Source organism: Staurois parvus, unplaced genomic scaffold, assembly GCF_062004578.1.
Source record: "Staurois parvus isolate SC_StPar_1 unplaced genomic scaffold, SC_StPar_1.0 ptg000025l, whole genome shotgun sequence".
NCBI classification, from domain to species: domain Eukaryota; kingdom Metazoa; phylum Chordata; class Amphibia; order Anura; family Ranidae; genus Staurois; species Staurois parvus.
The window spans coordinates 25,140,051-25,156,657 of record NW_028317821.1 but is presented as its reverse complement, the minus strand read 5'-3'; the positions used below and the strand labels follow the sequence as shown (position 1 = coordinate 25,156,657).

Here is a 16,607-nt window from a genome sequence, read left to right as displayed (position 1 = left end):
GTGTCATATTCTTGTGCTTTGGATTAAAGCCTAACACCAGACTCCAGGCAAACATCACTCAGCCTTCCTGACATATACTTTAACTAGTTTTGCAAGCTAATTTAATATATATTTCATACTTTTTTCTCCAGTTCCTCAAATAAAGCTGCCACATGGAGAAGCTAACATGGTGCTGCATTTAATAACATTAGTGTAACCGCTTGGCTGAGTGCTCACTGGCTGTACAGGCCAACAAGGGGGCGTTCTACTGACTGCTCTGCTAAGGACTAGTATGTTTTTCTTTTCGGATGGGGACAGTTATTACCTGGCTAAAAAAGTGTTGCATGACTGCGCAGTTGTCATTCAAAGTGTGACAACACTAAAAGCTGAAAATTGGCCTGGACAGGAAGGGGGAAAAAGTGTCCAGGCTTGAAGTGGTTAAATTGTCCCTCTTTGAATTACTTTTCTGCTACAGAGCATCTGTGATGACAGCTGTGTTCAAGGTCTGTGCTTACAGCAGTTCCTGGAAAAGCAAAAACCTTAGGCAAGCTTGTTTATACAGCTCCTGCAAATAATCTGCAAAGTCTGCTTCTTCAGAATATGCAGTGCTTCTACATAAAATTGCAGGTTACCTTGTACTGGAGCTATTGTGGCTCTCTTGCAGCACAGACCTGGGCCCAACTGTCACTTTTGTCCAGGGCTGTAGATAATTTTTTCTTCTGGGGGGGAAGTTCAGCTTGCATATTTGCTGCCCCCCCACACACACACACACATACACCACCTCCCCCTTGAAGGAAGGGAGGGTTGGAAGGAAAGAAGAAAGGGGTGGATGGAAGGGAGGGGTGGGTGGAAGGAAGAAGTGGGTGGAAGGAAGGAAGGGGGTGAGTGGAAGGAAGGAAAGAAAGTGGTGAGTGGAAGGGAAAGAGGGATGGGTGGAAGGAAGGAAGGGGGTGAGTGGAAGGAAGGAAAGTGGTGAGTGGAAGGAAGGAAGGGGTGGAAGGAAAGGAAGGAGGGGTGGGTGGAAGGTCAAACTCACCATGACTCCTTCAGAAGCATCAGAGCTGTGACTGTTGGCTGCTGTGTTCAGAGCTTTGATTGTCGGCTGCTGTGTTCAGAGCTGTGACTGTCGACTGCTGTGTTCAGTTTCCCATGGCTCTCGCCCACACCTCCTCTGAAGATGCACGGACTGGAGTTTGGGCGGACACAGGAGGGAGGCAGAGCAGATCCAGCCTCTCTCCCCTCTTCTCCCATTGGTGCAGAGGATGGAGCTGCTGGGCAGTGAAAAGAACACAGCAGCTGGAACACAGCGGTGGTGGGAGGAGCGGCGGTGGGAGGGAGGGAGGCGAAAGAAAACCGTTCTTTGCAGAGGTGGAGGAGGTGAGCAACACCAGGGCTAGGGGTGTGTGGTAGGGGCGGCGGTGGTTGTGGTGACAGGCAGAGATCTCCTGTATGGCTTTCAACAAAGCAGCAAGAAGCTGCTTCTCTTCCTTTCCTTCCCGTGGCTTCCAGCTGCTTCATTGAAAGCCATACAGGAGATTGCTGCCTGTCACCAAAACCAGCACCGCCCCTCCCACACACCCCTAGTCCCGGCGCTGCTCGCCGCCTCCACTGCTGCATAGAATGGGTTTCTCTTTGCCTCCCCCTCCCTCCCACCGCCACTGTGTTCTTCTCACTGCCCAGCCCAAATTTCAGGGGCTGCAGCCAGGGATGGATGACCACTCTCCTCTGGGGGGGGGGGGGTTTCAGACACCCCTGACCCCCCCCCCCCCTTATCTACGCCCCTGCTTTTGTCACATGTAAAATCTGGCCATGGAGGCTGTTCATCTTTACGATGTGTTGGCTGCTTTGCTTTTATTTTACTAGGCATACAATGGAAGTCACTATGCAATTTCTTGTTCAATCTGAGCATGTAATTGGGGATAAGTAATGCACACCACTTAATTTATCTTTATGAAAAACACTTGTGTGGCAGATTCCTCTCAAATTCCCATGAGACCAGTTTGTGTGGATTTTTCCAATCTCCTACTGTCTTCTCTTTTCATAACACTAAATAATATTTAATACTTTATATGTAAATATGGCACAGAGCCTGGTTAGCCTTTTTATTTGCTTGCACAACTTGTTCATGTCAGATATCTGTTTTCCCTTCTCCTTGCTAAATTGCAAATTAAAATCCATTTCCATTGGTTATTTATGTAATTTGACATGTAAAAATGTCTCGGCATTAAAATGTTTTGCAATCATTTTGGTTTATTTCCTGGCTTATTTACTTTGTGTTTCTTCATTTCAGGGTTAACAGCTGATGACTTGTTCTTGAATGGAAGTTCCACTACAGACCGCAGTTCTAGACAGAGAGACTCCAGTTTTGTTGTCCTGGATAAAACAGGCGTAATTGGGGAAAAGGTAAGAATATTCTATAAATGTTTAACGATCCTGTATTTTTAACAGCAATTCAGATGTCAATGAAATTATTGCAAAAATGGCAAAGGAACGGTTGTCTGATACATTACCGATATCTGATGTTACATTTTACATGCAATGGGCCTTAGTCACTTATGGCTAAATTGCAAGGCACCATGGCAACATTCCAATAGAGTTTGGGATCCCTGGGTCTCTCATTTTCTCCCAAGAGAATTCGACCATCACCCTCTTGAACTGTGAATGTTGGAGTGGCTTCAGTCAGAGCTGCTGGGCTAGATTAACCTCCCCCTGATCGTCCAAGATGCTTACCTGAAGTGCCCTGTTGTATTTGTACATTTTTGAACAAAAATCAATAAAAATGTTAAACAAGAAAATAGTGCAAAAAGATTATTTACTTGAGAGGTGGGAAAGATGTGTCTTTTTAAAAAAAATTATTTAAAGCTGAACCTCCATGCAGATATAAAAAAACACAGTGGTGCAGCTCTGTATACATCAATAAATATATCTTATTAAATGTAAGCAAGTGTTAGTACCTGAATTTGACCTGATATTACCCTCTTGTAATCCTCTGTACAGCAAAGCACAAACTCTGAGAAGGAAAAGCAGCATGAGGAACTAGTCAGTTGAGCTGCAATTTTCAAGTGCTAATACAGTGGGGCAAAAAGTATTTAGTCAGCCACCAATTGTGCAAGTTCTCCCACTTAAAAAGATGAGAGAGGCCTGTAATTGGCATCATAGGTAGACCTCAACTATGAGAGACAAAATGAGAAAAAAAATCCAGACAATCCCATTGGCTGATTTGGAAAGCATTTATTTGCAAATTATGGTGGAAAATAAGTATTTGGTCACCTACAAACAAGCAAGATTTCTGGCTCTCACAGACCTGTACCTTCTTCTTTAAGAGGCTCCTCTGCCCTGCACTCATTACCTGTATCAATGGCACCTGTTTGAACTTGTTATCAGTATAAAAGACACCTGTCCACAACCTCAAACAGTCACACTCCAAACTCCACTATGGTGAAGACCAAAGAGCTGTCGAAGGACACCAGAAACAAAATTGTAGACCTGCACCAGGCTGGGAAGACTGAATCTGCAATAGGCAAGCAGCTTGCGCAGGGTGCACGCTCTCAGCACATATTTCTTTTAATAGAACGCAAATGTGCGGCCGCTCAGCATCTAGGCCCAGATGCTGGGAGGCTGCACATTTGCATTCGGCCGGCGCTAAGAGGTTAATAGTCAACCATTGTGCCAATTGTGAGAACAGAGGGGCAAAATGCTTATAATAACTAGTCGAGAACCCGTCGGGGCCCGGTGCTGTGGAGGTTCTCAATGCGCTAATCACTCGGTTATGTCTTCCAGAGTGCATGGGGCATTAAGGGAAGATATCTGAGAGGGTGTAAGAGCAGGCAGGGGTAGAGGATCAAGCCATGAGCCTTCGAGGGGAGTAGGAATCGTTTGCGGGGGAACTAACAAGGAGGAGTAAAATTCTTTAAAGATTTCCAGAACTTCATGAGGCAGAGATGATATGTTACCATTCTTAGTTCGTAGCTTATAGATATGTGAAGGTTGTATAGAATGGTTAAGTTTCCGTGCAAACATAGTTGACGCTGAATTGCTATGTAATAAAAAGGAAGCTTTAGACCAACGCAAGGCTTTCTCGTTTTTTTGGGAAGGTAAAGTATTCAATGCTAAGCACTTTTGTGATATCAGGTTTCTATTCAAGAGAGACGGGTTACCTACATGAGTTCTGTAATGCGTTTCCAATTTCCTAGTAAGGTTTTGAATTTGTTTCCAACATTTCCTATTCCTACCTGCTGCCATAGAGATAAGGCGGCCTCGTAGGACCGCCTTGTGGGCCACCCATAAAATAGCTGGGGAGGTGTCAGGAATTGCTCTCAGTGGAAAATATTCTTGGATGGAAGTAGCTACTTCTTGATGGGCGTTAATGTCTGTAAGCCAAGACTCATTCATCTGCCAAGAGTAGGGAGTATTATTATTATTATTATTATATAGCGCCAATAGTTCGCTCAGCGCTGTACATTACAATGGGAGACAATACATGAGACAGTACAATGACAAAACAGTGTGATACACTAGGGCTTCGAGGGCCCTGTTCCTTGGAGCTTACAATCTAGGAGTAGACGCTAGACCTATAAAGGTGATTGACAGCGCCACAATATGATGGTCTAACCAAGAACACAAATGTATTCCCGCCTTTGTAGAGTTGGCCAGAAGGATAGGGGTGCAATAGATATAATCCAGCCTAACATAAGAGTCGTGTGGATGACAGTAAGATGAGTAGTCCCTTGCTCCCACATTATGTGCTCTCCAGGAGTCCACCACCGGACGTGTATCTAATCTTTTTGTAAGAGCTTTAGGGAAGGCCGGGGAAGAAGGTGAGGATGAACTTCTATCCAGCAAGGGGTTGGCCACCAGATTAAAGTCACCTCCCACCAGTAAATGGGGGGACAGGAACCTATCCAGAACATCAAATAAACGTGAAAAAAAGTTGCCTGAGCCAAATACGGTGCATAAACATTAGCTATTGTAAGTTTGCGACCCGAAAGGTTGCTTTAATAATAATAATGAACCTGCTATCGGGGTCATGGTAGCCATGTTGTACCTCAAAGGGAAACTGGTTGTGAAAAAAATCGGCACTCCCCTGTAAAACCCCTGCTTACAGTATATGATCTATGAAAAATTGTGGGATGTTTGGTCGTTGCAAAATGGGTCTCTTGTAGTAGGATAATCTTCGCCCCTAGACGTCTATATTGGAGAAAGGCAGTTTTGCGCTTGTTTGGAATTAAAACCTTGGACATTATGTGAGATGCAATGAATCGCCATGTCTAAATATAAGAAAAATGATATCTGACAACATTATCGGTTCAATTTGATGTGCATCAGAAAAGTTTGGTCTTCTTATTGGAGCACCCAGACCTTCAACTTGTAAGGTTAAATCTACCAATAGTATTCTATGAGACATCTACACCACAGAAATGTGGCAAGGAGATCCAGAACATTGTGTATGACTACCATCATGTACTGAATAAATAGAGAAAAAAAAAACAGCAGTAGAAGTATGGCCGAAAGAGCCCCTAAAAAAGGAAGACAACAAACCATGGATCAGGTAGGCTAGTTGCCTGAAAAAACAAAGAAACCTAGTGTCAAAGGGCCAGACCCCGTCGCTGTAAAACATGGAGAACAGATTGGCCACTCCACAACAGGGCAGTGACCCCTCCAACCACGCCCGGCAACTGAGTGGGGTTGCGCATCAACAATTTTCATAGAAACAGCATGCAGGCTTTAAATTATGGGTCTAATAACCCATTCAAAAATGTTAGCACGACCAGATAGTTGGGGGGTAAACCCAAAATTCACAAACACAAGTAAATGTAAGACATCGGCAGCCTGTCTTAATATTATATAAAAACAGAAAATGGTAGTCGAAGCAAATCCCATTCACCCCGGTTCTTGTGTGATTCTCCTCCTATTGCGTCGTGGGGATGGAGTGTTATTAGTCTCGGGTTGTAAAGCAATCTTCAAGTAAGTATAGGCATTTACACAAATAAGGTGTAAAAAGGGACACTTTTAGGCTTTGTTCACATCTGTGTGCCAGGGGAATTGCTCCCACAGTGCACAAAATACATGTCCTGATTGTAGTTGCACTGCAGTGCCATCCTCCTACTCTCTAGCTCCCTGGTCTCCACCTCCCACGCCCGACTGCAGGACTTCTCCAGGACTTTCCCCATCCTCTTGAACTCCCTACCCCAATTCATCAGACTGTCACCTACCCTCCTCACCTTCAGGCGCACCCTGAAAACCCATCTCTTCAGGGAAGCCTATCCCACCCCCACCTAACAGCCATTCTCCTCCACTCCTCCTACCACTCCATCCCCCACAGCCACTTCCTCCTGTACCACTACCCCCTCCCTCCTAGATTGTAAGCTCGAAAGAGCAGGGCCCTCGAACCCCTCGTGTATTGTATTGTTACTGTACTGTCTCATGTACTGTCCCCCTACTCTAATGTACAGCGCTGAGCAAACCCTTTGGCGCTATATAAACACTGTATAATAATAATAATAATAATGTCCGGTGCTCTGGAGCAGGGTCAAACTCGCTTCGTTCCCCTCCTCGGGTAGCCGGCAGAGACAACGGGGCTCCCGGTGCGGGATTAGAGGCTGCCACCCGCTGGATGGCAGTGGATGAGGTGGTGCAGCGGCGGAGCTCTTCTGCTATGCTTCTGCTATGCAACCTCTCCGGTCGCCATCTTGGATACGACCCCCCCGGTTTGTAGTTTTCAATGAACTACCATGGCACTGTGAAGCGCCTTGGTAGTTCATTGAAGCTTCCTGTCAGAATATCTGCTTGCTCGTACATCCCGGATGTCAAGCAGATATTCTGACAGGTCTGCAGATGACCTGCATGGCATCAGCGATCTACTGATCGTTGGTGCAATGCTTTCCAGGCTCCTGTAGACAAAAATAATAAATACCCATTTTTTTTACCTGCAAAAAATGTGCATTTATTATTTCTGTCTAAAAGATGAACTTATCCTTTAAAGAGATGATTTTAATTTAAAGTAGAATTCCAGCCTAACTCTTGCTAACTTTAAAAATGTCCCCTCCCTTCTCCTAGCACTTATGCTGGTTAACCTGTGAAAAAAAGATGTATGCACATTTTTTTCAGCTGGTCTGGTCTGGTCATGTGATCCCGCACCCGTGTCAGCCAGCACTGGCTGCAGGGGAGAGAAGGGTGCACCGACAACAGCTGGGAAATGGGAGTCTATGGGTTATGTCACTACTCCAGGCATTCTAAACGGTTGACGAGTGCTCTCCCTCCTCTGCTCCAGATCGGAGCAGGCTGAAAATCGATAAGTATAAACATCTTTTTAACAAAGGTTAGTCAGCATAGGTGTTGGGGGGAGACATTTTAAGGCTAGTTAGGTTTATGCTGGAATTTTACTTTAACTTCTAAAGTTCCAGTGCCATTAATTAAGGGCTTGAAAGAGCAACTTTGGTCTGTTATAAAAAAAAAAAAAATAAGTCAGGAGCTACAAATATTGTAGCTGCTGCCCTTTAGTAAACAGATGCTTACCTGTCCAGGAGATCAATTCTGTCCTCACCAAGCTGGTTCTTCACCAGTCTTCAGGTCCCTAGAGCCGCCATCTTGGCTGTGGGAAGCTGACTGTGACTTCCTGCTGTTTTCCCACTCCTCACTTCTTCCCACTGCGAATCCGCGAGACACACAGCACATACAGACTTTTCCAGAAACCACCTGGGAAACGTGATGTGTCCCAGGAGGGGGGAAACCGAATTGTTCTATATAAGCAGATAGTTTAAGCAGAAACAACCGTTCTTACAGGTACATAAAAAGAAGTATATTGAATTTAATGGAAACCCTCTGTCAGCTCCTGTTGCTGACCTCTTTTTGAAATTTGCTCTCTGCCTTCCACTAACTGCAGAACTTCTCGAGTCACTAACCCAAAGCAACCATGCAGCAAAAGATGTCAAAGCAAAGTCAGAATTCCTGATTTGTCTAATGGTTGGTAACCCTTGATGTAGTAAAGCCATTGCAACAGTAAAATAGCTCACATACCAATATATTTAGGAGTTTAACAAGTTCCATCGCCGCCGTCCTCTCCCTGATTTTCTAGGTGCTGGTCTTCTGCCATCTTGATTGCCCAGTGCAGGATGATGTCACTTCCGTGTCAGCGCAGGAGTGCAGTCATCCTGGCACAAAGGCAGATACAAAGGTGCTGAAATGTAAACTGAACATTTTACAGATGACTGCAAGCAGACAGGTATGTTCATTTAATAGAAATGCACTTCAAAGCCTCATGCACACAGGACAAAAAAAATGCAGTTTTTAAAGGTGTTTTGACAGTTTTCTTTTTTAAGCCTCTAAAAGCACCTGTATGTTAACCTATGTGGCTATGCACACATAGATATTTACAGGCGTATTAGAAGAGTTGCATTTAGAGGCTGAAAATGCATCACCAGCGGATTAATGAGAGGAATGTTTGCCATACAAATACGTTTGGTGCTTGAGCATTCATTCACTCCAGTGGCCAGAATAAATTAATATTCTAGCCAATGGAATGAATGAACATCCAAACTCTTGATGCACCTAAAGGTGTTTGATAAACACGTTTTTAAACGCATTTTTAAGCTGCTTTTTTATCCCCTGGAGCAAAGTTGTCTAGGGGAGGAAAAAAAAACTTCCTGTGTGCACAAGGCCTTAAAAGGTTGCAAAACTTTGCTCTAACTGCATAGAGCAATTAGCCTGATATTGATCTAAATTAAAGTGGAGACTTGGGCATTTTGATTTGAGCTTACAATTAAAAAATGCATGAGCAGAGGAGGACACAGTGCTTGTAAAGTAGAAATGAGCAAGTCCTTTACGGTTCAAAAAGGAGTTGATAGATGGAATGGTGGGCTTGTCTTTGGGTATCCTAATGTGTATTTCCACTTTTGCAGGGGGATAATACCCACTTTATATTTGTTACATGGGCCCATTCACATATCTTAATTTAATATAAAAAAAATGCAGCTTAAGTTTTGATGATCTGTTCTGGACACTCCAGCAAGAAAAAAATCCTAGGTAATTTTCTGTATGAGGTGGCTGGGCATCTCCTCCTGAGAAACATCTAAGAGATGAGAAATAATATAAAAACATTTTTTAGACTGTGTGTATGGGAATACATGACCAGGGCTGGGACAATGGGTGGGCAGAATGGACGTGTGCCAAGGGCGCATAGGTGCTATGTGGAGAAGGGGTGCTGAGAGTCAATGAGCGCTCCGCTCTCCAGCTACCTGATTGACAGGAGTGATGCTGCCATCACTCTTGTCATTCAGAACAGAGTACAGTGCAGGGCTGTGATAGCTGCTGGAGGTAGGATTCTGCTCTCTCCTGCCTCCAGCTGCAGGACTAGTAGCTCCTTCCCCTACCTCCTCTAGCAGTTTCAGGTGCTCTGGTGTAGGACTGCAGCAGTAACCCTGGTGCAGGGCCTCTTCTTTGCTGGCTACTGCTGCTTTAATGTGTCCTGTGACACCTGTGCTGGGGGTTATTATGACGTTCACTGACACAATGTTGGGGGTTATTATTGCGTGCACTGGCATCTGTGCTGGGAGTTATTATTGCAACCACTGACACCAATGCTGGGAGTTGTTGCTTGCAATAACGTATGTGCTGGGGGTTGTTATGGCATCCACTGGCACCATTACTGGGGGTTATTATTGCGTGCACTGACACCTGTGCTGGGAGTCCCTATTATGTGCAATGTTACCTGTGTCGGGGGTTGTTGTGGCGTCCACTGATATCAGTGCTGGTGGTTCTTATTGTGTGCACTGACACCTGTGCAGGGAGTTACTATTGCATTCACTGACACCTATACTGGGGGTTATTTCTGTGTCCTCTGACACCTGTGCTAGGGGTTGTTATTGCATACACTGACCACACTGACACCAATGCTGAGGGTACATTTTTTTAGTTCACTGACAGTGCTGGGGGGGTTATTAATGCATCGATACAACTACACATTACAATCTGACTGTACAATTTGCTTTTGATCCACCATCAACTATGCAGTATAAGGGTTTTGCCTTATTGATTACACTATATTTGGATAGGTTAGGTAGGTCCTCATATTACATTGTTTTGAAAGTCTAAAAGAGATTGTACAAAGATTGTACAGTTGCATTGTAATGTGTATAGTGATATTAAGGCCTTAAAGCTACAGTAGATTAATATGCACCTTACTAGAGGAGCCACGTACTCATGTAGGTTTTTTTCTCAATATGTATTTTTCCTTTCAGAATGACCTTTTGTCAAAAGAATTAAATACCAAAGAAAGAGACCTTGAAAGAAGCAAAACTGTTGTTGTTGAATTAAAATCCAAATGTAAGTATGTTTTGTTTTTTTTTTGTTTTTTTTAACTACTGTATATCTGTGCGAGGATAAAAATACACACACTTCTACAAGATAACAAGTAATTTTGACATATGATTGAATTTAAACTGTAGGCTGCATGGTGTGGAGTGACAAAATAAGCATTTTTTTTTTTTTGTCTTGATAAAAAAATTTTTTTTTAACCAAAACCATATTTAAATCTGAGGTGTTTTATGGAATGTCTGGGCGACTTAAACATTTAATATTTTTAACATTGCTCTGTATATCTCCTCCTCCCCTCCCTGAGAGATGAGCCATGTTGCTTGCCCGCAGCAGGGCTAAAGGCAAAAAAAACTACCTCCTTGGCGCCCAGAACTACATGTGTGATATGAATTGCACATCCCTGAATTAATTGGGTGGGTGTGTGCTGGGCTTTTAAGAGAGACCTGACTAAGTTTCTGGGCTCCACTTTGGCAGACAAAGGAGGTCTCTGTCCAGGAGTACAGATCGGAGCCAGAGCAGGAAAGGGCTGCCAAGTGTATGGATCAAAGCACTGGGTGGTACTGTGTCACAGCCTGTGGGACCAGACTAAAGGCAGGAGGCTTAACTTCATTTGTTCTTTGGATGGAAGATAAATGCTGAAAAATGCCATGAAGGAAAATTATCAATTTTGTTTTTGTTTAACTTTATTTTAATAAAAACGGGCAAGTAAAGCTTTTAAAAAGAATAATTCAGCGAATGGCTATGTCTTTAATGCACTACTACTTGAAGCTAGTTCTCCTAGACATTTGTACTATGCCCATTGCACAATTACTATATAAAGAGCTGCCCTAAATGCATATTAATATCTTATACCCTCGCTAAAATTGGACAGTGGGCCTTACAAACATGTTAACACATTTTAAAGAACTTACACTGCAACAGCCTAAGGAGATATCCTATACGGATCTCCAAGTGCAATTCTACCACATTAAACACCCAGATGCACAATATAGTTTGTGGGCAGATATCTAGAAATACTTAACCACTATATTCAAGAAATCTAAGGGACTTCCTGGTACTAATGAACCCTACTGTTTAGCACTGACTCTACCAAAACCTCTAATATACTGAATTGGGAAATGGATTTTGATATTACTTTTACAATATCCGAATGGTACAAGACGATAACATTTATGCACAGATATTCCCTCTGTGGTAACCATTGGGATCTCCACTTGAAACTACTCTACATAAACTACCTGACCCCTATGAGGCTGTCAAAGAGGCATCCAACCTTTGTTGGAGGGAATGCGGGTCCTAGGGGTCATTGCTACAGGTCATGTGGGAATGCAAAGGTCTTCAAAGCTTTTGGAACGCCGTGTTCTCTCTGTTGGCATTCATGACAGAAATCTTACTTTCACCATCACCCACTCTATCATTACTGAACCTCACTATCAACAGGTTACCTATACAATTTTGGTGTACAACTATACATATACTTATAGCTGCCTGCTTCACAATTACCTCAAGGTGGAAAACACCTAACGCATCCAATATATCAAAGGTGATACATAGGGTTAAGTCCCAATATTTATATGAAAAACATTTTGCATAAACTACACATTCCATTGCCCATTTCAGCGTTAGATGACAGACATGGGTCTCAAAAGTCCCAGACACTTCTCCTTAAAGTACTATCTTTTATGTTTTCTTTTGAGTTTTATGTTACTTAATGTTGTACCTATTGACATATGTTTAAATTCTAATGATGCCGACATGCAAGCGCAGATCAACAGGTTGATTATTCAAGCGTTATGTTTGACAATTGTCTTTTTACCATTCTTGATATGGTGCTTGAAATCTATCTACGTATGTGTTTGTGCAAAGCTTCAAAAAAAAAAAAAAAAGCAATTGAACAGAAGCTAGTTCTCGTGACCCCCAAAGGCGGTAGTGCCCTACCACTTGAAGCTTGTTCTCACGTCCCTCATAGGTCGTAATGCGCTACACTTGAAGCTAGTTCCCACGTCCCTCATAGGCTTCTATGTTAAATGCTGCTAACACCTCGGTTAGTTACAGGACAGTGGTCAGTGAGACAAAACACACAACTTGTCACAAGAGGCTTATGGCTGGCCATAGATGGATCGAAATTTGGCTAGTTTAGCAAGAACTGGACAAATTTTGATCCATGTGTGGCAGTCTTCATTTAGTATAAGTTGTTTGGACATTCTGGAAAAGTTTTGTGGATCAGCAACTGCAGCCTTTGATTAGTATTTTTCTGACAGTGGATAGTTGTATAGTCAGATTGCAATCTGCTAGTGGGGGAATATTCCTCCATCTACCTAGTTTGTCTGGATGAAGGAATCTGTCCAGCTCAAAATATTTTATTTCAACAACACAGGATTATTATTGTGTATTACAAGAGGTGCAGTGTGCTAGAGATAAGCAATGCCTCATATGGTACAGTAAGTGCAATAGTGATGAACGTATACAAAGCATAATTTGTGTGTTTATGGAGAGACCGCCATTACTATTAACTTGGATGAACACAATCAAAAGTATTTCGAACCATAACTGATCATGTTCTGGTCTGTGGTATTGAAAAAGGGAGTTTAGGGAAGGAATGAGTTAAATAGGTAAGATTGTTTTTTATGTACAATATTAAACTGTAACAACTCAACATAAATAAAAGAAAAAGATCAATCATAACTGGATGTTTGTTCGCTAAAGCTCAGTTTATCATAAACAACTGCCATGTTTTTGTTTCCCACGAAGTACTGTTTTTACTTTTTTTCATCCTCTTTTGCATTTCAGTGTTGCTGATTTCCTTTTGCCTTTCAGACACTTTATTTCGCGTTTGTTTCAGTGTCAGCTGCACATTATCCGAGACAAACATCTTGATCATGTTCCATACCTGCACAGTGTGTTGGCATGGCTGCTTATAGTCTTCACCAAGGGTGTATGTGACAGGTCACCAACATAAGAGCACAACTGTTGTTTCCCCATAACAGGAAGTGCTTGAACAATGAGCTTCATTGTAGGATCACTAAGTTTTATTTTAATGAAAGTCGCAGATTTAAAAGGATTAAAAATGACTTTTGCAATTATAGTAACGTGTTAAAAATTTTAGTGATTGTGTTCAGCAGGATTTGGCAGATTAGAAATAAATGCTCTTCATTGTATATAGAAAGCATGGGCACTTCAACGAATGATGTAGAAAAAAGAGCCAATTATTTTTAAATCCAACTTTCCTTTGACATTTCTTCTTTGCTACTGTATGTGAAATGACAAATGCATTCAATTACAAGTCATTATTTTGTTTATTGTTCAGTAAAAGAGCTATCTGAAGAAAACAAGCAACTCCATAAAGCTATGGGAGAAATCCTAAAAGCCATTAAAGACTCTCAGAAAGATCCGAACATTAAAGGAGGTGAAGCAACTCTGATTATTCCCAGTCTAGAACGACTTGTCCATGTAAGTACAGCCAGAAAATGCTGTATTATTTCTATCACGTATGGTATATTGTGTAGCTTCACACAAAATATGTCAAGAGATTAAGTCATTCTGATGTGTACTTATTTTTCACCTATGTACCTCTTCTGCAGTTTTAAAATCCATGCTGCACATGTGTAGACCCCTTCCAAATTGGTGTATTTTAAATAGACTTATAAATCTTTATAAATGCTTATAAAAATCTTCATACCTACATTTAGGCTAGGTTAAGATAATTGCGATTTGCGTTCTGAATGTAGGCTTGCCCATTCATTTCAATGGACTGCCCTATCCACCCAAATTTATTTATTTATTTTTTTTTTTAAGAATTTCCATGAGCTGCATGGTGCTGTGGCACCATGTGGTTTGTTGCACCATGTTTATCGATGCATGTGTTTAATTACAGCCTCGTACATCTGCTAAAGAGCAGTGTGTTTGTCTGTAGGTCGGGAGCATGCACAATTCTGGGCATGTTCCTGACCAACTGTAATGTAAACCTAGCCTTAAAGGATGGCTGGTGATATAAAAACATGAGTGATGGCCATGATTTGTTGATCTAAAAAATATTGATAAAAATGTATATAATTAAACAGTTTTAATTTTAACATTCAATCAACCTGCTGGTTGAATTTAAAAAAAAATAACTTGTGTATGGCTGCCTTATGGATCTGTATGCTGCATATAACCAGTGATCTGAAATGCACAGGTTAGTATTACTGTACATTAAAGATTACATTAAACCATAGCAGATAAGGGTGTATGGATTTTAGGTTTGTGGATGAATAAATTAAATTGGTTGAAAAATAACAGGATATTGGACATTTGCTTTGGTTATTATAAAAAGTAATTTCATTGGTAATACTACTTCTTTAAGGGTTTTTATCACAACTGTACAGTCAAAATTGAAAGGAAAATACCAAAATCTGGAAAATAATAACTGTTGTTTCATTCTGATTGAAATAACATGTTGCTAAATCCCAGTATTTGTTTTTATGGGATGTTGACATCTGGACAAATTGGTGCTTTTTATAAAGTTGCCAATTAATTTGTCTTTCAGGCTTTTGAGATTAAGAATACCAATGGCATATTTGATGCCAGTGTCCATCTGAAAGCCCAGGTAGATCAACTTACTGGAAGAAATGAGGAGTTAAGACAGGAACTGAAAGGATCCCGAAAGGAGGCTGCAAATGCATCAAACCTTTTGGCAAAAGCTAATGACAAGGTAGGCTGTGTTCTGAGCGAGTTTTATATTAAGTTCTTATTTCATGCAAATGTTTTACCTTTAGGTGACTAATCTTCAATCACCAGCTAACTTTAAGGTCCTGTTCACACTATCACATTGTGGGAATGGGCACATTTGCGTGTGTGTGTTATCACAATGCAAGACTTTGCACACTACTTTTGATGGTGCAATAAAGTGCAAATCATTCTGAATGGGACACCAGTGTACCTTGCTGGCAGGTGTGCTGAATAACGCTAAAGTGCTTTGCAGTCCAATGCGTAGTCAAAAAGGGCAGATACAATTTCTGGACTATGCAAGCTGATTCATTTTAAATGGGCTGCCTAATGCAGTGCTCATAAAATTTGAAAAAAAACCCTGCATAATGAACTGCACCTCAGTGGTTAGGTATGAACGTATAGTGTTTGTGAATAACTGGATTTTTTCTACATACTTACCTGTGAAATCCATTTCTTGGAGTACATCACAGGACAGAGAGCAGGCTATTCATGACTATGTGGGTTATATTCCACCTATAGGTGCACGGACACTGGCTGACCAATCAGAGAGGAGGTCCTCCCCTATATAAACCCTCCTACACAGGAAGTACTTACGCTTTTGTAGCAAGCAATGAAATTCTAGAAAGAGGGGTGGAACCTCTGTGTCCCGTGATGTACTCCAAGAAATGGATTTTACAGGTAAGTATGTAGAAAAAATTCAGTTTTCTTTATCGTACATCACGGGACACAGAGTAGGCTGTTCATGATAAGTAGGATTCCTAAAGCAATAAAGAAATTTTGAGGGGAGGGTGACACCATGATAGCCACCATCATCAATCCCTCAGTACCTATACAGCTGTCTATCAAACACTTCGGCCAAAGGCAGAATCTTTGGCAGCTCTGACATTCACCTAGTAAAACCTTGTGAATGTGTGAACCGAAGATCATGTAGCGGCCTTGCCACTAACGTCTGATGGCGGATTGCCCAAGATGCCCCCACACTGCTGGTAGAGTGTGCCTTCACTCAAAAAGGTGGGATCTTACCTTTCAAGCCATAGGCTTGAAAGATCAATTGGCGGATCCAATGTGAAATTCCTAGGTCCCTCCGGCAGCACGAACAGAGCATCTGACCTCCTCACCTGTTCCGTCACCTTCAAGAAGACCCTCACAGTGTGTACCACATCCAAGGTATACAGAGATCTTTTTCTTGCTGACTGAGGCCTAAGAAAATTGGTTCCAAGGAATCACTAAGGCATCTACCCCTGCTGTGCAAGGGTCCCTTACTCTGGACACAAACAGGCTGACCTTGTTGTTGAACCTGGATGCCAACAGATCTACATCCAGGCAACCCCATCACTGGCAGATTTCCTTGAAAACCTCAGAATGCAAAGCCCATTCCCCTGGAATCAACTGCCGGTGACCAAGATAATCCCCCTACCAATTTTCCATCCCTGCAATGAACAACGCTGACAAACTTTGAACATATCTCTCTGCCCAGCTCAGAATGTAATTCACCTCCTAGTGAGCCCCTCGACTCCTGGTACTGCCCTGTTGGTTGATGTTTGCCACTGCTGTAGCATTGTTGGACTGAATCCTTACTGGCCAACCCTGAAGCCTGGATGTCCAATACC

General features: G+C 42.2%; 1 protein-coding gene across 1 annotated transcript in view; it reads left to right on the top strand.

Annotated features, from left to right (window-relative positions):
• CEP290 (centrosomal protein 290) overlaps positions 1-16,607 on the top strand; it is a 239,857-nt gene that overhangs the window by 62,502 nt on the left and 160,748 nt on the right. Inside the window, exons 17-20 of the mRNA XM_089652468.1 lie at positions 2,270-2,382; positions 10,215-10,299; positions 13,598-13,740; positions 14,816-14,980. Coding sequence (XP_089508594.1) covers positions 2,270-2,382; positions 10,215-10,299; positions 13,598-13,740; positions 14,816-14,980 — 506 coding nt within the window. The remainder of the gene's footprint in view (positions 1-2,269; positions 2,383-10,214; positions 10,300-13,597; positions 13,741-14,815; positions 14,981-16,607) is intronic.